The 23,069-nt window shown below is 45.9% G+C and overlaps 1 protein-coding gene across 3 annotated transcripts; it reads right to left on the bottom strand.

The window, feature by feature from the left end:
- Positions 1-556: 556 nt before the first annotated feature.
- On the bottom strand, positions 557-21,624 carry LBHD2 (LBH domain containing 2). Of its 3 annotated transcripts, none has more exons than XR_003987650.1 (5): positions 21,431-21,624; positions 11,776-11,878; positions 7,089-7,176; positions 4,949-5,099; positions 557-3,796 (listed from the first exon to the last, which is right to left on the bottom strand). XR_003987650.1 is itself a non-coding variant. In XM_030451949.1 (5 exons), the coding sequence occupies exons 3-5, from the start codon at positions 7,173-7,175 to the stop codon at positions 4,848-4,850; spliced, it is 246 nt and encodes an 81-aa protein (XP_030307809.1). In that variant the 5' UTR covers position 7,176; positions 11,776-11,878; positions 21,431-21,567; the 3' UTR covers positions 4,662-4,847. The 3 variants fall into 3 exon arrangements, 1 of the variants encoding a protein (XP_030307809.1); XR_003987649.1 differs by having other exon boundaries at positions 4,892-5,099; positions 21,431-21,596; XM_030451949.1 differs by lacking the exon at positions 557-3,796 and adding an exon at positions 4,662-4,855 and having other exon boundaries at positions 21,431-21,567.
- Positions 21,625-23,069: the final 1,445 nt, after the last annotated feature.

Genomic DNA, 23,069 nt, shown 5'->3' with positions numbered 1-23,069 from the left:
ACTTTGTTTTTTTTGTTTTTTTTTTTTGGAAAAAAGCTGATTGTTCCATGGGAGACTATCTCTGGTTCTCATCTCCTCTGCCACATGACTCTGCTCTCCTTGTATGGGGTATAGTTTTCCAGTAATGTGAGTTCCTGCTGGGCTCCACAATAGCCTTTCCAGAAAATGTTAAAAATGTGCATTTTATTAAAAGGTAAATGCAGATGAGTCCCTGGCTTGCTGCCAGCACAGCAGGTGCTTCTCCCCAGGGAGAAGGAGCCACACCAAGCAGAGCAGCAAGGAAATCCAAAGACCGAAGCAGGGAGCATTGAGCTGCCTGGTCTAGCAAGTGCTTGGAGGAAAAAGATAGAGATGGCAACTGCTAAAGATGAAAATCTGATTTTATCTGTGTACAGTCATGTGGGATGAAGGGGCAGTGTGGATATTTCCATACAAAAGCAGGCTCAGAGAGGGCTTGTTGCCCTGCATTACTGTATCAACAATAGGACATGAGTTGCACACCACAACAAATAACCTCTTGCATTTTTAAACCAAGACACTGTGGGTACTCCAATTCTTCCAATTGGTCCAGTATAGGCATTTAATAGGCTAAATGGTGTAATACATCTACAGGACATACATTAGTCGAGTATTATGTACAGGTGGCATTTTACAAAATTAGAAAGAACTGAAATAGAGCAAAATCCAACAATGCCTTACTCCAAAAAACTTCCTTTCTGCACTACATGAAATATTCTACAAGCAAGACTAGAAAAATATGACTGAATGTCCTTTTTTTTTTCTTTTTAGTTTCTACAAAGCTTTTAATCCAGAAAAAAATACAAAACAACTATCAAGTTTATTAGAGAGACAACACTTGCACACAGACAGATTAAGTAGACATTCAAAGACCTGCAGAATAAATAGGGCTTGTTTGTATAGATCAATTTTCTCTCTATCTTGCTTTCCTATTCTAGGGCTTCCGGCCCATGCTCAGAAAAATAAAAATAGGAGGAGGAGTTTGGCTTTGCATGGTTGTTAAAGTGAGGTCATACAGCCTTAAGATAAAGATATAGTTTGAAGTATCCACTTGCTTCAGGTAAAAAATTTCAAAGGAGCAGTGAGAACAAGGGAAAAGGGAAGACAGGAGTAACTAGGCTGGAAAGAGGAAACCTGGAATTTCTGTACAGATTGCAGCTTTATGTATTAGGAAAAAAAAAAGTAATGCTGTGTCTCTTTTTTTCAGGGTGTATGCAGAATTTTGTTGTTTCTTTGGGAAACTTATTTAGGGAAGTGCCATTGACCTCAGGTGGAAATGGGATAAGGGCCATCCAGAGCAGGAAGGGAGGGAGCGTCTGAAAGCAGATAGAGAGCACATAAAATTGAGGGAAGTGTTTCAAACAAGTGTTTTTCCTTTTATAAAGCAAAAAGCAAATTAAATGATACATCTAACGTCATTCCTCATGGAGCTGAGCAGACGCAGATTGAAAGGAAATCACACAGCTAAAAATATGTCGTCACCGTTGTTGTTTTTCCCCGAGAGCTTTGTAAAGCATCTTGATGGTCGATGCAAAAGCAGTGTTTAAAGAGCACCTTGCATCTGCACTTTTCCTCCCACCACCACCAGCTGCAGACAAGTCCAAGCTGGGGACCATCGCTTGCTGCTCGTGTGCTACCCAAACACGGAGCTTGAGCTTGTTCTCTCCTTGTTGGCTTTACCAGAAAAGTGTCACCAGTGAAGGGGTGACAGGGACAGCAGCCAGATTAAGGAGGTGCTCTGAAAACTTCGGTTACTCTGGTGAAATTCAGTGCTCTGACCAGAATCCCACTCATCCAACAGAATAATTCTGTGACAGCATAGGTAAAGAGAGTCTACATCAAGAAGGCAAAACAGATCATTATATAGGTTCAGAGAGCAAAGTTTAACTTAAGTATCACAATATACTATACTACACCGCTTATAAAAAGGGTTCTGGATCCCAAACACCCCAAATAATGAGCTATAGTTTTGTACATAAATTAATGTTGCTTTGAAGTAAAATAGTCTCTTTTGCTTTGTATTAAACATTCATTGCACAGAATTCTTTGTAAGTAAATATATTAAATTTGGTTGCTAAGAAGGTATAAACTTATTAATACATCTGGCCAGTAAAATTTATTCACCATCACACAATTAAAAGCTTCTGTTAGAGAAAATTATTACTGGAGAAAAGAAAGCACTTGGAAGTCATCTTAGGAGTTAATGCTGGAAGAAATCCTGTTATTTCGTTCCACCTACAACAAGTGGCTTCTTCCAGCTGCAACATTAATTCAAAGTACAGACTCCATCCAGCCCTGCAGAGATGGAGAAAGTCTTATGGGACACTCATCACTGACACAGTCAAACCCTTTTGAGTACATGCATTATCTATCTCCACCAACACTGTCCAAAAGCTAGCACTTTGGGCCAAGATTGGTGCTTCTCCTGGGATGCTGGGAGGAAGTGTCTGAGAGGTCCCCATGCAGAAATGGGTTCCCCCCTGTCAAAATGGCCCCCAAAGCCCCAAGGAAAATCCACTGGCAGCCTAAAGTATCCAGAGACAGCTTGTCCCCCTGTGAGCTCTGGTCTCCAAGAGCTGGCCGTAAAACATGCTGCAGGTTGGGACAACCCCAGCACTCAGGGTCCCACAGGCAGCACAGCTTGGGCAGGAAGAAGGCAGGTGTAGGACCCACACCTGAGACCTCCTCCACACCCTCCCACTGTGAGTGGGTCAGGGAGGACCTGGAGCCAGATAAAACGGGGTCCAGGTTTGGGCTGTGCTATGGAGCTTCCGTCACCCACCCCCAACCACCACCCAGCTCAGGCTGAGGGAGGAACAGCTGGGCCTCTTCACCTATGTTTACACGCCAAACATACCAGAAGAAGAATTGTCACAACAATTTCTATTAACAAGGCGGGACAAATCCAGTCCCAGCAGAAGCAAGAGCCATCTTGTTGGCTTCAAGGTAGAAGAGCGCACAGCACAGCTGGACCTGGGCCTGAAGAGCACACAAACACCATGATCCACCCCACCAAGCCTACACCAGACAGCCTCTACACCAGCAGCTCACCAACCCACTTTGCCAAGGTACAGCAAGAAAGCTTTTCTGGGAGGTGCCAGTCAGCCTTCTTGGAAAGGTGGCTGGGAAAAGGCTGGTGCAGCTGAGCTTGCAGAGGGCAGCCAGAGGGAGAGAACTGCTCTGGGCCACCTCAGGGTGGCAGCCTGCAGGCAAATCTGACACTTGCATCTCTATACAAAAGTTACAAAATCAAATGGTGACGTTATATTACATCTATTGTCCATAATATCACAGTGCTAGTTGTAAATGGCTAAAAACAAGAAACATTTTAGATCTAAGACACCCCTCCTGTAGAAATGCAACCCCTTTGTCCTGCTGTTGATACCTGAAAGCAGCTTTTCTTGAAAAAGGTAAATCCAATGAAATGTGCTAACTGAAATTAGGAGCACTTTCCCTTAATTATAATCTCACATTTCCTAACGTGTTCTATTGTTTCCCAAGGAAAAATTAAACAAATATGAATCCCAGCCTGAAACTCAAAATGTTGAAAAGAACAGTTCTAAAGCCCAGATGCTTCTTACCAGGTACTAACTAACTAAAACTCTTGCGGATTTAAATACAGATTACTTTGACGTCTTCAGAGTGTGTTAACTTTCCAACAACATTCACAATGAAGTTTCACTTCTGAGGCCATAGAGTCCCTACTCGTCCTCTTCAGTTCTGCTTTCAAGAGTATCTGTACTGTCTTCCACTTCTTGAGCTGGGTGCGCTAAAGTATCTGCAAAGATATAGTTTGACAGCATTTATTTCCCCATACAGGTACAACAGCCTTCATTTGATTCCCTGCTCCATGAGACAGATGATCTGTCCAGGTGCTCAGACTTGACATGAGCTATTCGTTCTACTTGCAAACTAATAGTTAAACTTGGAGTAGGGTACTCTGAGTGTTATCACAGCCTGACTTTACAGAGGATATCAGACCTCAGGACAGGTTAGAGAAATGAGGTGATGATCCCTCTCATTAAAGCAGAACAGAGACCATACTAGGAGGACTACCTTCTGTCTCAGTGATATTCACTCAGCCTCCCAGCCCTGAAGACATAAAGAGTCCTGAATTTACTGTACAAAAAACCAGCATGGAGGTCATAATGTGCAACCTGGAGGTGAGGCCATAGATTTGGCTAATATTTCTTCTTGAATGCCACCACCCAGAAATGCCATCTGGAATATCAGGTGATTTGAGACTTCAGGATCAGACCATTTGTCATCACCCATTTGACAGGAAGGGAAGTGCATCTTGCACCCCATCCTGGGTGCTGTCTCTGGGCACTTGGGTGGCAAATGGTGCACTGAAATGGAAATCACATTAGCGAAAAGGAGACTGCTGAGATGAAAAAACCCAAACAAATAGACCAGTTCCACAATGGAGCAACCACTCCAAAAAGCTCTTATCTTCAGCCATATTTACCCCACAGTGACAATACTAGTCATATCTAAATTTGTAAGCTCCTGCTACATTAATACATTCCTGGGACACCATGATGAAAATGTGCAGCTGTTAAAACACTTTACTTGTAGGCTAGGAGACAGGGAGGCAGATATATGCTATTGAACAGCATGAACTACTAACATGCAGTAAACTGCCTGTTGGCTGTGTGAGTAGCCAGCACTAAGCCTGATGCTGATGGAAACACCATGTGCTCAAAAGCTCCAAGGAAATTTTCAGTTTACAGGACTCCCTTTCCAGTGCAGGTGTTTCTGGGCACCTTCAAGCACCTACTGCTCTTTGGTACACTATTACCTTTCACACACGGCTTGCCCTGAAACTCCTATTTTCCTATGGGGAACAAGGACAAAAATTACTCATTCAGACCTTCCAGATCCATTTGCTGCTGCTGTTGCTGCTGCTGGACACAGCCTCGCTGCTCACCGTGAAGACCCTTGTCCTCTGCTGATTTCAGGTCATCAGGAGGCCAGCGCAACTCCCCACTCTCCACCTCCCCGGACTCAGTTGGCTCCACGACAATTGATGGCAGCCTTTTGGACAGCTTGGGGTACTTCTCACGTGAGTCTGGGAAGGTCTAGTGAGACATTTGAGGACATGTCAATCAAAGCTTTCCTGAAGGATGCATATTGGAAGCATGCAGAGTACATGCTCCATCTTAGCATCCTTTCCGCATCTGACAGGCACTCCCACATCCACCAAAAAAACCCTTCAAACTGGTGCAGGGCAAGCAGTCCTGCACAGGAGGATTGCAAAAGCAGCTGAATCCAGCTGCATGCTGGCCAAGAATGGACACAGAGGTGCTGAGACCTATTAGTCTTGCTGGGCAGAGACCAGGACCAGATACTCAATATAGCTTGCCAGCACACTGCGGAGATGATGGCTGTGACTTGTGTGATCTGATGTGTGCTGTAAAAATGAAGACTTAGGTTGTCAAACATTTGTCTTTCAGTCCTGGTGGGTTTTTAGAACACAAAGGTCATTGCTATAACACTAAGCTAAATGGCTGCCACAGCCCCTCTTTACTGCTATCCTTTTACTCTGATATGAAATCCAGATTTTCTTGCTGTGACAGTTCATTAAGAAGCCACCATTCTGCAGAGATACTTTCTGTAATGTGAAACACTGCATTTTACGATGCATTCATGCAAAACAGGTAGCCACAGAGATCATCTTTACACAGAGGACAGTGCCAGCTATTATTTTCACTTGTCATATCAAAGCTGCAGGTCAAACCCTGTGCAGTGTTCAAAGCTTGAAGCTGAACTATGTCTTTTTAGTGAAGGATACAGTAACGCATAGAAGTGCTTTCTTGTTTTCAAAATAAATGGTTCATTTAAATATCTCAGGGTACTTTGTTTTGGATTAAGGTCTTTTTTTCTGCCCTTCCACTGCTGCTCAGCCTGCTCAGGTAGCAGGGGACTATGTGAGAGACACCCACCCCTTCTCCAAGCATGGTGACAAGCAGCAACACCCCCTGACAGGGGCATCCAATGCAACAAAACTTAACATCTGCTTTCTGGAGCCCTAGGAAACAACACACTGACTGATCTAAAAATGTGCTAAGAGCCGATTCTTGCGGCTGCAACAAAATTCAGGAAAGGTACCTGTGCAGCCTCAGCTCGGCTATTTTTGTTTCTGTCATTCTCATACGGTCTTTTCTCACACCAGTCACATAATGTTTTTTCCACTGGAGCCCAGTAGTTACCACGTCCCTCCAGGAATGAGTCAGGACTGGCAGGAAGCAGAGCTGCCTGTCGGGGCCTCGCTGTGTTTTTCTGCGGAAGCTGGAGTGTGTGACGAGTGGGCAGGAGACTGCAGGAAGAGAGGGACTGGTCTCCTGGCCAGAGAGCTTGGAAGTTGCTGGAAGAAACCTAGTTTTCCCGCTGAGTCATGGACTTTGTGCTACTTCTCATTTCTTTTTGCTTTTTTTTTGCCTCAGTTGGTCATCACTAATACATGGATGGTACCACCTTCTCCCAGAGGTGTAGGGTAAAGGAGCTGGGGGAAAACCTCTGGAGCATGTGACAAGGGCACTACAGAAAAGCCACAAAGACATAGGTGGAGCTGGCACAGAGTTTGGATAGGGCACACTAACACAATAATGAAAACCTGAGAGAAAAAGAGGAAAGAGGGTATTGAAAATGTGCTCTTTGAGCGAGTGGCATCTATCCAAATGGTCTCTTTCTAAAAAGGAAGATGCCTTAAGAAACTTAGCTCATTACAAGGGTGGCTGTGTAAAAGCTGTGGTACAGTATTGGCTGGATGCCTTCATCACACGATGGTGGCTCAGATCTGCTGATTAACACCTTCTTTGCCTGCATCTCCACAGGGGCAAGGCATTGCTGCTACTTTGCCTTGGAGGTCTGGCACCCAACAAAACCCTTCTGCCAGAACTCTTACCTTTTATAAATAGAACCTAAGTAGAATCAAACATGTATTTCAGGGCTTGTTCTTCTGGCAGCTGTGCTCTGCAATTTACCATCTACATGTATGACAGTTACTGGTTGCATTACATTGTTTTTGAAAAGCAGCTCAGGATCCTTTCCAGTTTTTCTGATGTTACCTGGCTTGAAGGACCTCCTTCCTCAGGAGTCTGGCTGAGTGCAAATTCCTCCATCACTGGTTCCCGTGTGTTCATCACCTCTGTCATGCTGCAAATATTAAATAAGAAATTGACAACTCATCTTTGAGTTTTTGCCTCACATTTACTTTAACAAAAACCTTGGGCTTTTTGTGTTTCTTAAAATAATTGTGTTACAGACTGTCCTTTCTGAACAGCCCCCAGAAAATTGTCTCCTTGGCCCTTCAAGCCAACTACTACCATGCTGTGATGCAGAACCCGGCATCATAGAATCTACAGAATCATTAAGGTTGGAAAAGACGTCTAAGATCCCCAAGTCCAACTGAAAACCCAACACCATATCCACAGGTTTTCTGAACACCTCCAGGGATGGTGGCTCCACTAATTTGCTGGGCAGCTTGCTCCAATGTCTGACCCCTCAGCAATGAAATTTTTCCTAATATCCAAGCTAAACCTCCCCTGTGAAACCTGAGGCCATTTCCTCTTGTCCCATCACTGATTACCTGGGAGAAGAGGCTGACCCCCACCTCACTACAACCTCATTTCTTCAGATAGTTGTAAAGAGCAAGGTCTCCTCTCAGCCTCTTCTTCAGACTAAACAATCCCAGTTCCCTCACTCTTCATAAGATGTGGGCTCAACTCCAGCTTCCCCAGCAGGACAGCTAGGGAGGACCCCATAAAGTCCCAGAGTCACCAGCAGGAACATACAAGCCCTCCTATGTTATTAGCAAGCAGTTCATAACTAATATATAAGCTCAGAAATAGTGTTTGTTGTTCAAAAATAGCTACTCATGGAAATACCAGCCTTGAATTAAATTTACATTCTGATTCTTCATAACATATTAAATACTTGCTCTTCCCAGACATCTCTTCCATTTAGTTATGAGCCAGCACTTCTTTTTAAACTGCTAATTCTGGACACATCAGTTGAATTTGTGTCTAAAGTGCAGATTTCCCACAGTCTTTCCTTGCCTGAGTGTTCAGAAGTATGGAGAGGGCTTTTCAAATGCATCAGGGAAGGTTTGGTACACCTAAATCTCATTTAAATCAGAGACTTAGGAACCTCAGATGCTTGTGTTCCCATTAAGCATCCCCCTGAGATGTCTGACATCCCAGGCACTACAGCACTGGCCCTTGCACTCTCCTTGCTCCACTGGGCACTTGGGAGCAGAGGGAGAAGAGCTGCTGTGGTCCTGGCTACAGGGAGCAGGGAATGGTTAGCCACAGGGTTAGGATTTTCCTCACATGGGAGATACACAGATACAGCAATCTACTGCAAGATTTGGGCATGCCTGAAGACTTCATAATGAGCATTAAGCAACATTAAGTAGGAGCAAACAGGGGCTGAACCTACAGACTGAAGGAGCTATGTTCATCTTGGAAGGGAATACATCAGTCCTGGATGGGTTTGGCCCTGGATATTTTCACTCTCCTGAGCTGGCATTCATCAGGTATAGCAGCACCTGGCTGCCAGAGCCTCCTGCAGCACACAGAATGTAGGCAACATCAATTACACCATCCTGCCACCTGCCACAGCAAGCACCCCTTTAGGCACGACTAAATGCTGCCATTAATTCTGGTCCCGCTTCACACACAAAAGCCTTCTTTGTAAAGGCTGCTCCTACTGAGAAATGCAAACTAAAACATCTTAAGGATAACTTGTTTCAGGCTTGCATTACCAATTACCCCACAAAACTAAATTCTACAATATCTGCAATTACTACAAAACCCTTCACAATGACTTTAATTAGCTGTAGCACAGAGCAGCGTGATATCGCGGAGACTTTCACTCCCACTGTGGCACATTTAGAAAAGAGCACGGCAGACCCAGGAGATACTTGAGCTCAGCTGTGGGGCAGGACCTGAACCCATGGCCATCCATTAGCTTAGGGAAAAGCCCTGAAGTGCCAGCCTTGGACCCAACCAATGATAAATTAAAGAGCACACTTCCTGGTACACACACACAGACCACAGGAGAGCAGAACCAGGCTCCAAAACTCAGCAAGAAGCTGAGCCAACCCCCTGATCTGGACATCCCCCAGCTCAGACAGTCTGAGTCCTCCCAGAGCCACAGCACAGTAGAAGAGGGACAGGTTGTACCTGGTAGAAAGAAAATTTTGAGCTCCCTGTCATTGCTTGGACCTGTGCCCTCCCTAGGGATACCACAACAGGACACAACAGAACACTTTATCAGTAAAAGACATTTATTTTTTGTACATATACTTTTATTCGTGCAGCATCCAGTGGGCCATACCATTGGGCACTCAGGGACAACACCAGTAAGGGACTGGTGATTTGGAAATGAGACACCCTTTCCTGGAGCAGTAATCATGGGCCAGCTGTGCCCTTTTTCCTACATCCCAAGACAGCACTTGAAAGGACAAAGTTGTGCCTTTGGACCATTCCCTGTCCAAAAGGAAAGCAGCACTCTCTCTGCTGCCTCCTCCCTCTTCAGTTCTGGTGCTCAGGCAGTTCTTGCCATTTTACCCTGTCCTGGTTCTGGTCTCTGCTTTAGTCCCAGAGGGACCCTTTTGCATCCATCCTGCTGCTCCTCCATCACTGTAGATGATGGCTCTGGGTCATAAAAGGACCTCACTCTCCCACACCAAATCTTTCACCAGATTTGGTTTTGGGGGGCTTTCACACCTCCTGTCAGTGAGCCTGGAGGAGCACAGGGCCCATTGCTCTGACCATGTCCAAGATGAACATCTATTTGGATCTTTCCTGGGGTTCAGTGTTCCCTCAATTGCAGGGAAAGGGAAATGAGAAAGTTTGTGTCTGGCTGGAAATAGGCTTTGTGAGGGGGCAGGATTTATGAAGTCTTGGGCTTGGCTACTATAGAGAGGATATGTCCCACTGCTGTGTGTCCTGGGGCTTGGTCTCCTCCAGGCAAGAAGCAGACCCCTGCAGTCACCCACAGCTGGCTGGCTTATTTTAGCAGCCTTTGAATACATACTAAGTGTTCAAAACATTTCTCCGTCTTTGTTCCATTGGACATTAGAGATATACATCCACACATGCACTGTCAAATGTGTCATATGAGCTCAAAGATGTTGTTAAGACCTCATGCAATTCTACTATTGAGCAATAATGGGCTCTGTGCTTCCCTAAGACCATATTACACCCTACAGATAATTTCTAAATGACAAAGACAAATGATTCTGGCTAGGAAAATGGTGACAGTCCTGCCAGTGTTAGAGCAGATGCCTCAGTGAATCAGCTCCCAAGCTGTTGAAGCCCAGACCATTTCACAAAATCTGTGCAACTTATGGCTTTGATTGAATAGGACAGCAGCAGTGATTGTACTTGATGTGTCTCAGAAAAGAACATGGGGCCATGTAATTGGCAAAAGAATTAAAGCTTTAACTGGAATAGATTAATTGCTCTCAGTCTCCACTTTGAAACAGTAAAGAAAAGCAGAAGAAATCTATATGGGCTGCAAAAGCAGTGATGCTTCTAACAGGATTAACTTGGTATTTAAGACTCATAATTATGAGAAGCAAAATAATTGAGAATGTCACTGCAAATCAGCTGATCTAAAACTTCAAAATCACCTGTAGGACATCACTGAATTATTTATAAAGACATAGAATCTGAAAAGGGGGGTTGGTTGCTGCTTGGACTTTTTAAATCTATGATATGGCCTATCAACAGGAGAATATTTTACTTTTCAGCCAGTTTTAACAAGAAAATATTGAGCCACTTTTACTGCTATTTTTATGTGAGATGTACTAACATACAACAGAAAAGTGGCTGATACAAGCAAATTATTATAAGAACTACATCTCTATTAAATTCTGTCTTGCATTCATTTTATGTACAGTAGGTGCTGATACCACCAATGACATGCAGTAGTCATAGTGATGCAAAACAAGGCAATAAATAGCATTTACAAACAAAGAATAAATTCTGTTCTGGTGAATGAGTCACCTACTCTGAGCCTTAAAATTCTTGTAGCTGTGAATTAAGAGATGCATTTACTTCCCCTCAGTTTAATTAAGCTCAAATATACCAATTAAGGGAGGAAAAAAAGCAAAATCTGTTCTTGCTTTTCTGTGAGAAAACTACATTTAGAGAAGATTATCTTAAATGCAACTGCTATAGTTGCAGGACTGTGCTATGATGATTTTTTTCCAGGGGCATGGAGCACAGCCCACTTTCTGCTGTTCATCACAGCTCTAACAAGGTCAGTAACATACAGAGGAATATATAGGTTGACAAGTGCTAAACCATGTACCACCAGAAAGGGCTCAGAAAAAAATGCACCCATTTTTATTTTAATTTTTGAACAGAGGGCAAAAGTGACCTATGAAATTCCAGGTGGCAAGAGTATTTGACTCAGAACCAACCAGCTTCAGGATCAGAAAACATGAAGCGTCTATGAGGCTATGGAAAGCAGGCAGGTTGTGTGATGCAAGCAGAGATTTCCTTAACAAGAGGGGCAACACCAAATTTCATGGAGCAGGCCAAGCCCCAGCTGGGAAGAGCTGTTGAACCTGAAGAAAGGACCAGCCTAGAAGATGCTCAGACACACTGAAGAGAGGCTTGCTCTCACCTTACCAGCCAGGATGGGAAGCAAAGGGGATGCCAGGCCCCACAGGCCTGGAGGACAAGGCTCCATGGGGAATAAGTGGCAGGAACAGGGCAATGACAGAAGAGAGCACATTACCTTCAATTGCATCAACAGATGTCACTTCCAAAAACTATTCTTGCTGCAGATGTTTAGGTCGTTGATGAAGTGTCAGGCAATCTCTGTCAAACCCTAAAAGTGCCTGAAAGAGACCACACAAGACAGTCAGAGCAAGCAACCAAAGTGACAACACTGGCAGCCATCGGTGGGAAAGAGGACTACTGAAAACCTGCTGCAGAAATTCCTGCTGTGAAGGTCTGTATAATTTTCTACACCAGATGGAAACTGATCTCACTAAGGATGCAGCTTGTAGCAAACCTAGTGAATTATTGAGGCAACTACTGCTCCAAAACTACCCAAAGCTCTTAGCTGAAATACCTTACAATCTGACTCCTTATGTGATGATAAACCTTATTCTTCAGTGATAAGGACAGATACATAAATCTATGTATCTATCTGCTGAACGTGGGACACTCTGAAATCCTCCCATACAGGAATCCTGGTAATAGTTGGAAAGTTAGAAAACAAAAATCTGTGCCCTTATTTGGCAGGATCAGTGTGCTTTAGTCAGACAGTGGTTCAAATCATCAAAAACAAGATTCATGCTCAGGAAGCTGCTGGTTAAGATTCAAAGAAGACAAAATAGGCTGAAAGGAGGTTAAGTTTGGGTTGCATTACTGCATGTTTATTATAGATGTCACAGAAGTAACTTCTGCAAAGGTCCAGTCCACACCGCAGGTCAGTACCCTGACTGGTATCAGGGTAGGGCACTTGGTGAGCAGAGGTGAGGGGATCCCACCAATTCAAAGTGTCAACCACCAATTTTTAATTACTTTTCTGTCAAAAAGACTTAGCTGAAGAGCTTGAAAAGCTACAGTGCCAAAATACAGTCAGTAACTTGGCCAGAGATTATTTTCTGAGAAATTTGTTTAGCCCAACAGCTTGCCAAATATATATTCACGCCAGCCACAGCTATTTCCTTGGATGGGAAAAAGGTGTTTTCAGTGAAGTGAATGGCACTAGTGTATACATTTTATATACTCCAGTGGTTTGGATTTCAGCCCAAGTGATTAAACAAATCTACCTGCTCTGGAGGCCTTCCTACCAAGATTTATAACACTGGATTAACTCCACAGTGATTTTATTCAAAAACAGTGACAGGGGCAAAATCGTGCATCACATTCTGGAGTTTCTTCTCATGCTACAGGCCATGCTTATTGCAAATTAGGGAAGCAGGAAATCACATCTCTATCCACAGGATTTAATTCAGAAGGTTTAATTCTTGTCTGGCAATCTTCCTTCCTAACCAATGATCAAACCAACTTCAGAGAGGCTAATGTTTTGTCCCTTAAAAATTCATGACTACACCCGGTGCTCGTCTCCTGTATGGAAACCAGAGAGCACCTGATACTATGTTATCCAATACTCTTGGAGGAAGATTTTTATCCCACTACCCATTACGAAGTTGCTCCTACTAAACACATGAAAATTCAACATAAAATTGTCTGCCTTCAATTGCTCCTTTAGAGAACACTGCAGATAGTAAGAACAGCTATTACACTGAGTCATCCCCCAGTGAGAGACAAAATGGTGTGAGGGATAATGAAATAGGTACCACATGGCCACTGGTTGGAACCCAAGCCAGGGCATTTGCTATTTAGAGGTACCTTCAGGTGCCTGGTTAGCAGTATTTAAGGATCCACACGGTACTGAATTAATGAAACCCACCTCTGCTGCTTTTCCAGTCTCAACAAAATACTTCTGGATTGAACTGATCCAAGACCAATCTCTCCAAAGTGTCAGGGACCTCTGTACTACAGCATGTGAGATGCTTGAGAGAGGACATCAGCCCCTGGGGCCCAGCTACTCAAACACCACACCAAATGACTTGAGAACTGCAAGGTGGAAGTCTCTTCTCCTGGCCCCACACAACCATATTTAAAAACAGAAAAACTTCTTCCCAGTCAAGACTGTTAAAGAGTTCAGTGTTTCCAGTGCATAAAACTACCAGAATGCATTTATTCTCTGAAGAGGAAACATTCACTTAATCTACCTGACAGATACATTTATCTTCTTTGGCCAACACTAGAGTAAGCATAAACTAATACACTGCTTCCCTAATACTGCTTAATCTTTTAAAAACAAGGCACAGGCTTCTGAGAATGTGTGAAAAAGCTTTACAGCAGTGGAAATATCCTGGAAATTACTTGAGTAAAGCCTTTCTCTGCTTATCTCTTCTTGTTCTTTCTTACTTTTACCTACTTTTACTGCTTTGCTGATTACTCTAGCCTGTAGTCCAGTTGCTTCATGCACTCCTCTCCTACCCCTCTTTCACCTCCCACATTAACTTGTCCTCCTTCGCCTCAGCTTGATAACCAGCTGCTTCTCTGGTTCCAGGGGTACCAACACGGCTGTGCAGACCCTCTTGCTTCATTCTCTAAGAGATACTCAAAACCCCTGGAATCACAAGAAATGGGTAAGCTGTGCATAAGCTGGGCACCATGCTGTCACCATATCCTCCTCCTCTCTCCATTTGTCACATGCCCTCATCCTGGGGCAGTCTGGACGCTTCTCTCTGCTGAAAGCACATTGAAGTGTCACATGTTGCACTTTGGGGCTGGAATATAGGAGTTCATGACCACAACAGAGATAAGAACCACTTTCATGTAGCACATGAGGCATTGCCAAGCAGAGCCATATGACAGTGTGAGTGCGTGCTGCCAGGGACCAAGCATTCTCAAGTCTCTGAGACTGGTGATAGCATCTGGCCACCGCTCTGCTGGGTCTGGTGAGCCCTGCTACACTCCCCAGGTAAGACCAGTTGATTTAGGGACTACTCTAATGGGCCAGTCATGCCCTTGGCTCTTCAGAAGCTGCACCACCAAGGAAATTGTGAGATACAACCAAGGATACCATGATAGGAGAGCTGGCTCCACCGGTGAGACCAAGAAATGCCTCCGTCATGGCCCCTTCACCCAGACCAAGGGCCCTCCACCTCGCACCCCACACAAAGGGATGGATTTTGGCAAAAGCCAAAAGCCCAGGCACTGAAAGGTACTCTCCAGGCTTCTCTCTCACTTTGGAAAGCACCTGGGGTCCATCATGTGTTCAGTTTCTACAGCACAAGGACACAGTCTGTTCCAGTGGAGTGGTCTCACCTCCCACAGGAAGACACTCGGCACCAGGGAGCAGCAGCAGGACATTGTACAGAAATTCTGGCCCCCTGGCTGTGTGGGAAGCCCAGCCTGGCTGTCTCTTCTGGGTTGTGTCTCTATGGGGAGAGGACACCACCATGCACAGCAGTGGGATCATTTCCTTGGGATAAATCCACTGTGAATTGCAAAGAAGATGTTTTCAAGGCAAGCATGCTTCATCAGCAAAACAGAAATAGGAACCGGGCACAGGCTGCAATCCTAGCAGCCTGCAGATCAGCCACTTGATAAAGGTGCCCCATGTTTCAGAGACGTAAATGCTTCCCTGGGAGCACCTTCAACAACAGCTCACATTTATTTAGAGATGTGTCCTACTCTGACAGCATCACCCTTCCTACGGCAGCTGCTCCAGCATTAGACACTTGGATGGCAGAGAGAGAGCTGACTTCAGGGTGCCAGGGCTGCTGCTCCATCAGCAGGGCCTGCAGGACAGCCTCCTCCTCCCCTCTCCTGGTCTCCCTGAGTTAATCATTCCCCCTCTGAGCACTCATGGAAATATTATGATAACAACCTTGTTACCACATGGAAGGTGCACCTTATAACAAGTAAGTGTAGACAGGCAGCAGGAACTGGCTTTGAACCACTGCTCCTCATGCCAGTTTATCATTTTTCTGGCAGTGCAGAAGCAGGAGCCCTCCCTTCTTGTTTCAATGGGACAATCCCAGGGGCGTTACCAGCCCCGAATTTAAATTGTGCTGGAGAGATGTCCCCCACAGGGCTCTGCGGGCTCAGCCTGGCAGGTGGGAGGGCTGCGAACGCAGTGGAGTGGGCCCATGGATCATGGCGCACGCGCGGTTCCCACTGATCCCAGACGGTGCCTCAGATAAACCAGAAGTTCAGCCTCAGGCACACAGTCTCCCCCCTGCTTCACCCTACAAAAGCCTTTGGATAAATGCAGAATTTTCTACATTCAAGGCGCCTGGCCTTTGTGTGTGCTACAAAAAGAAACCCCTGCTATTGATTACAAGGAAAACTGGGACAGGGCATGCATAAGAATGGTGCTAGACAGGAGACGCAGTGGTCTACTGCGTGACATCTGCAAAGTGGAAAATTTCAGCAGGCCAACACAAATCCTGCCTAGAAAATCCCAATAAAGAGATAGGTCGAAGGAGGTTTTTCCACCCAGAAGAAAGAGTGCCTTATTTGTGCCACTTTGCTGCAGCTCATTGGGCTGTCAGATCAGCCAGGGTAGGTGTGAAGGTGCTCTAGGCCACAGCTACAGTTGTGGTGGATGAAGCCATGAAGGGGCTGCTCACGTGTTACCAGAAGGTGTGTGTTCCTGTAAGTAAGCATGGCAGTTGGAATTTTCAGGGGCTTCTTTGGATCCTGTTTCTATGCCTTGTTCTTATGACACAGTCCTAAGAGGACAGAGCTATGCCTTAGGTCCTGCAGTGCTTCAGTCTGCATGGGCCATACAGAGGTGGGATCATATCTGACACCTCTGTAGGGGGTGGGACACTAACTTCAGCATCTTGGCACAACCCAAAATATGTGCTTACCTCAGTGACACTAGGCAATCTCCAGTTTCCATGAGTGCCTACTGAGTTCAGCTTTTGGCCACTGCAGATAGAAACTTGGACAGCTTCTTTGTTTCCTCAGTTTGTACATTTGTAATGGATGCTTTTTATGAAGTGTTGCGGGTTCCATGGGACTAGAGAAATGTAAATTACCACATGGACCACAGAAGATAAATGCATGTGTGTATGAACTCCCGTTTAAACCTCCCACTTCTTTTTGGATGCATATCTCTTTCCTAAGCAACTGGGAAAAGTGTGATGTGTGTCAGAGCCTGGAGATTAGAGATCTGTTCTGTTCCCTCATTTCAGAAGCTCTTGTCTTCGGCCACCCACACAGTACTTGAGTTCTGCTCTCCACCGGCCAAAGCTGCCTTCCTCGCCTCGGCGGTGTGTGCTCTGCAGAAGATGTTGATCTCTCTCAGGAAGCAGCAAGATGAAATGACTCTTGACGTGGCGGAGCAGGCATTTCAGCATGAGACACAGCACGTAGTTTGGGAGAGCGAAAAGGGGTAGGAGGCTGCTATTTCCAGACCATGCTGCCTCTCACCACTAACTTTGCAGCAAGCTGCAGTTTTCACTCTTCCTGCTCCAAAGAAGCTACTGGGGTAAATACCACCCTAGGGAATTTCTCAAACACTCATCTGTGGACTACCAACACCAGAAAACACTGGCTTGCAAAGGACACCATACTGGGACATCACTCTAACTTGGTTTCCTTGAATCCTGATGTTGTACATTTAGGCACTGGGGAAACACTGCTCTTTCTTACATCCGCAGCTTGTGGAACACCGTGACTACACACAAACTTCAACTTCCAGTTTGCTGCAGTTGTCCAAGTTCCTATGGGCCCAGAGCTACAAAAAAGGATCTAAAAGCTTGACCCGTAAATGATCAAAGAAGAAGGAAAACAAACTAAAATGTGCCTGTGTTTAGCTATCATAATTTTTTAAGCAACCTCATGATTTGAGGGTGATTAAATTTAAAGCTTTTTGCAAATGATGTTTGCAGTTCTTACTATGGGGGCTTCCTTGGTGGGTTTCTCTTTTTTCTTTTTCTTGGCTGCTTTAGAAAGTAGCTCATTTATTTCAGCTCTTTGATCTCAGCACTAAAGTACCTGAGCTTCCTTGAGGAAGATGCCACAAGGGATAGGTACGGCAAGGGAGGAGAGCAAGGCAGGCAGCCAGGATGCTTGGGGATAGGAATGAGGAGCAGACAGCCAGGAAGCATGTGCAGAGCAGTGGAGGGAGGAAGAAGAAGAGCAGATGGGAAGAATGACTAAGCCAGCTCCTCTGAGTGCTGGTAGACCTCAGTATCCTGGAAATCTCCACAGGGTCCTCATGGAACCATGTGCCAAGAGAAAGTTTGGATTTTTTTTTTAACCTCAGATTCAGCAGCTAATTGATATGAAAAGGTCTCATTAAGAAAACAGCTCCATCAAAATTAGAGATAAGCTTCAACAAGCTGTTAAATGTTTTTAGAGGTATGTCTTCTGATACTGGCTGTGCAAATAACCTCTCATCTAAGAACCTGCTTTGGGGATCAGAAATGCCTGTGCTGAGCAGCACGCTTCTGAGCTGTACTTGTACAGTGAACCTTGCATTGGCTTCGGTTTCTCAAAACAACCTTCTGAAGCCAGCACCTTACAAATAATTACCATTCCTTCTAATTCAGAGCAACCTTTACTAAAGGCTCTAAGATAGAACTGGTTTTGTTTCTGGAATCTTCCCTGGAAGATGACTATTCTCTCATCCCTCATATTTCAAGCCATTGTCCCAGCACCTGTAGGAACTGGTGATGGATGAAAATTGGCTTCCCATGCTTCTTTCTACTACTGCCTAAGTATTTCTGAATGTTCCTGAACTCAGGCTACAGTCCCAGTAGCAGAAGATGAGTGAGGAAAGAAGTATCTTAGAGCACCAAAACAGAGTAGGTGATTCTTAGATGGAAACGTCTCGGGAAAACTGATTGTGAAATGTCTGATGTCTTTCTGGCACTGAAAGAATACTCTGGGTAGTCTGTCACCTGGCTCATTTCTAAGTAACAGAATAGGATAAGGGGTTAGGTGCAGTCAGAACAGTACTTACTCAAAAGATAAACTATTTTTTTCCTTGTAGCTTTGAGGAAAATAGAATATGATGTTAGTGCTGTCATATAACGCAATACTAAGCATTTACTAGAGAATTTAATAAAGACACCACAGCAAAAGGGTTAGATCTAAAAAACAAGCAAACAGAAACCCACCAGACATTCATAAGAGAACAAAGACAATTAAGAGACTTTTAATGTTCTCTGTTGGTAATTAACACCACGACTGCAGGTGTCATGACATCACAACCTAACAGCAGACATGCAGCTGCTTTTCTCTGGGAATTAAAACTCCGTCACATTAATTGAATTTCCAAGTATGGGAAGTTGCCCCAGCCTGAGATGGAAGATATGAGAACACCATGTACTATCGCGGTAGGGATGGGCATGATGGAGGGTGAGGACAAAACACAGCTAAAAATAAAGAAATTATTAAAAAAATAAAAATACGGTATGTTTTTTTTGGAATGAGTCATTAACGCCAAAAGCAGATATGCATTAGGAGGGCTATGAGTCTTCCTGCCAACCAGTTAACAAGCACTTTCCGGATCTAGAGGTCTCCTAAATATTGGCACACAGGCAGTTTATACATCTGCACGTCAGAGACAGAACTCAGCTGAAAATTCTGGTTACATATACAGAAAGTGCAGGTCCTAACAGAGGAGCCAGACTTGGACGATTCTCTCCTACTTCTATGGGGACAGGAACACTATGGGGCAAAAAGCTGCACAATCAGTCAATGCACCTGATGAGAGCAGGGACTTGTCCTGCTGGACCACAGCTTCTTCCAAGCACTGATGTCTACTCTGAATAGTGAAGGAGAAGTGATCCCAGCCTGTAAGGACTTGCAACCAAAGAGGGATAAAGGCTGAAACAGGGAGCTGAGATAAGTTTTTCAGTACCTGTTGGTATCAATTAGTCTTTTTAATTCTACCTGGTTGTTATTAGTTGGCAGTTTTCCTAGAGTTTGAAATAAAGTGTCTCTTTGAAGACAGAAAAAAGAAGAAATTGATTCAGTTACAGACTTTCCAGACAAGGTACACGTCTGAGGAGCAAAGGGAAGGTCTGTGGCTGAGGCAGATGCTGGTCTCCTTGAAGTCACAGCAGGGCTCCTCCTGCCTTATATGACATAAGATCTGTCCTGAATTAAGGCTTCTCCAACTGACCCCTTTCAAAATAGACAAATGTGGTTAAGCAGGCTCAAATGCAAGGGCATAATTTCAGAAATGAGAGAGAAGGAGCAATTTCAGCCTGTGACACTGCGGGGTTGATACCTGATCTATGCAAAAGCCTGTTGCTTAACACAAAGAGATCATTGTGAGGAGGGAGGGAAAGTAGTGACTATATTTGCACATTTATTTCTTCTGCTAAAGTACCGGCGACCTTAAAAGAAATTCCACTTGACTGTCAAATTGTCAGGCTAGATCCAGAAAGCAAGAAGACCCTGTCAAGTCATTCCCCGTTTGCTTGTTTTGTCTGTGCAATCATAATGTTGACTCTGAAAACATGTTTTTAAAATGGTATATTAATTATCTAAACCCCGAGCTGTGAGCTGGATTCTCTTTCTGGGCACAAAATTTGTTGCTCATTCAATCTAAGAGCTGGAAAACACTGGCTTGAGCTTGGTTGTGTGTAGGCAGATTTCCCCGCTTCACCTTCATTTTCAGGCTCCTCATAAGGAGGCATTGTGCAGAGAGCCAGGCTACAGGGACAGACATGAACACCAACAACTGAACCAACAACTGGGTTCTTCAATGAGATTTGAACCTATAGAAGGATGGTTGCCTTCTCTGTACCACTGACTACACAACTGCAGTAAAGATCTTGGTCAGAAAAAGACCAATGGAAACAAATTTCTCTCTGTATATTGCTTATTGTGGCTTGAGGGGTTAACACTACATCCAGCCTAACTAACTGCCCTCCACAACTGTAGCCATATTCAGAGATCTACAAACACGTCTCTGTCCCAGATGAAAAGAAAATTTTTGTGGTATATTCATTTGGCAGCAGGAAGATATTCACACCCCTTGCTCAGAGTGAAACAGAGTCCTCATTTACAGAGCTAAGAAGGTTCTTTCTTTGACTACAAGTAAATTGTATGTGCGGTATTTGCTACCTGATGGGAAAAGCAGGATTTCAGTGTTCTTTCACCCAGTTTGGCTAGGCTGCAAGCAAAAGCATCATTGTCTTAAACTTATGTTTTGTTACCCAGTTCCTTGCCTCAAAAGTTGCCTTGAAAAAAAAAAAAAAAAATTGAATAAACCAACAGCTGAGGCGATCTCAGACCACAAAACCATCAACTCCCTCAGCGCTACGCTCATTCATCAGGATTCCTTCACGGAGCCTTTTCAGCTGCCGAACAAGTTGGGTGGTTTGTTGCTTTGTTGTTGTTGTTGTTGTTTCGTTGCGTTTTTTAAAAGGAGAACTCGTATTTCAGTGAATTCTCCTTCACATCCTTTACTCAAAAAAAAAAAAACCAAACCCAAAAAAACCCTCCCAAAAAAACAAAACCCAAAACCCCCCAAACCAAGCATCAGGAGAAACACGCTAAGGCAGAGGCGCAGTATCTCCCTCTCCTTCCCCCGTAACCCCCTGCAGCCAGGCGTGAAAGCGAAACACTTCTTCCCGGACGGCGCTGGGACGGCTACTCGCCCTGCTGCCTCCCGCACCGCCCCGCACCGGCTGCCGGCCCCGCCGGCTGGCAGCAGCTCCCCGGGCTCCGGGCCGCCGCCGCGGAGCTGCAACCGGGGAAATTACAGGTGGCGTCTCTTCCCCGAGCTACCGCCAGACCCCCAAAGAGACCCCGGAGGGGCAGCTCCCCGGCCCCGCCACCCGCATCCCGCACCGCCCGAGACCTCCCAGCCCCCGGGTCCTGCTCACCGGCGGGGCAGGCGAGGCGAATCGAGGCGGCAGCCGCCCGCCACCCATGCACGGCGGCAGAGGGGAGCCGGCAGCTCCGTCAGCGCGTCCGCATCCTCCCGGGCCGGGTGCTGGCACCGCTGCCGCCGCCGCGGCACCTCCCCGCCCGCCGACCGGCCCCGCCGCTGCCGGCGCGGGGAAACCACTCCCACGGCAGCGCCGGCGGGGCGGTGCGCAGCCCCCCCCCCCAGGCACGGCACAGCGCGGCACGGCCCCCACCGCGCCTGAGTCCCTCTGAGGGGAGCCAGGGGAGCGGGTGGATCCCCCGCGTCCCGGCGCTTTCTGCGGACACGCGTGGAACAGCAGGGCCCCCTCCGGCCCGCGCAGCCCCCCACGCGCGGGACAGATTCCCCCCTCCTTGCTCGCCTCACGAGCGTGGAGCTGAGAGTCGGCTCCCCACCCCATCCCCGCAGCAGCCTCTGCAGAGAAAATTCTGAATTCAAGAGATGCAAACTTTTTTCGGTTCTTTTTTTACGGTGGGTTTGTTTTTTTGTTGTTGTTGTTGTTTTGGGGGGTTTTTTTTGGAGGGGTGGGGGATGTATGTGCTCCAGTCCAGGATAAGTTTCACAGCTGCATCCCCTGCTTGCAGCAGGGACACACTGTCCTGTGGTCAGCATCCCATCACCACCTTGTCCAGAGAGTCCACGGAACTTGTGGGCAGATTGTTCTTGGGCTGGATTCAGGGGCTCCCACTTGCCAGGGGGCTGTCAGTAGCCCACCTCAGACCCCCGGGAGAAGGAGTGCATTAGCAAATCTGCTTGTATTTGTGATGCTAGGGAAAGAGGCAGAAAAAACACACAGCAGGGTGAGGCATTCTGGTGGCAGGAGTTTGGGGAGCAGTGGTGGCCTGTGGAGGGCTGTACAAGGTAGCACGGTCCTGCCTGCTGCTGCGCATCCCCCTGTGAAGCAGCTCCAGCACAGACTCTGAGGGGAGCCGAGTCCTACCTTTCTCCCTCTGCACACCCAGCAACTGGATCTGGGGATTCAGCCTGTGGAGTTGCAGCCCCTGAGGTTCCCTCTTTTCTTGGCCCCAGAGGCACATGAACCACAGCTGCTGTAACATGGCTCTTTCCTGATGCTTTTACCGAGAGCAAGGCTTCCAGCACGAAGCATGATGTGCACATGAGAGCATGATGGAGTAGCATGAGCACTGAAGGGGAGATGGGTGTAAACCAGGGGAGGCCCTTCCAGCATTTGTTTCATCTGAGGTCCTGCAAAACCCGTGCCAGCATACACAGACGGCACAGGGTGTATGGATCATCCCAGGGAGGCACTGCTGCAGGACACTGCCTGGGCAGCTGCAGTCAGAGGTAGAGGAGGTGAGTGTAACCTCTTCTTCATTCTCTTCTGCTTGGGCTAACATTGCATTGTCAGGAAACAAGGAGATCAGCCTCCGTTTCTGGGAGATTCATGTTTGACTGGTGGGGAGAAAAACATCAGCTCCTGGGGATTTAGTGGAAGACACCCACCCCATGCCTGTGGGCAATGTGGAAAGGTAGCTGAATTAGGGCAGTGGGACAGTCCACATATTTGGCAATGAAGGCAACCCCTTCCCAAATGATATCTATAGATATATGTATACACCATATACAGAGTGTAC

Source organism: Calypte anna, chromosome 5A, assembly GCF_003957555.1.
Source record: "Calypte anna isolate BGI_N300 chromosome 5A, bCalAnn1_v1.p, whole genome shotgun sequence".
NCBI lineage: Eukaryota > Metazoa > Chordata > Aves > Apodiformes > Trochilidae > Calypte > Calypte anna.
This window is presented reverse-complemented; position numbering and strand designations above follow the sequence as displayed.

Excerpts from the sequence above, each read along its gene's own strand:
- LBHD2 (XM_030451949.1), bottom strand. The coding sequence starts at position 7,175 with ATGACAGAGGTGATGAACACACGGGAACCAGTGATGGAGGAATTTGCA. Across the intron at positions 5,100-7,088 it reads AAGGAGGTCCTTCAAGCCAG|ACCTTCCCAGACTCACGTGA; the intron begins GTAACATCAGAA and ends ATGTCTCACTAG.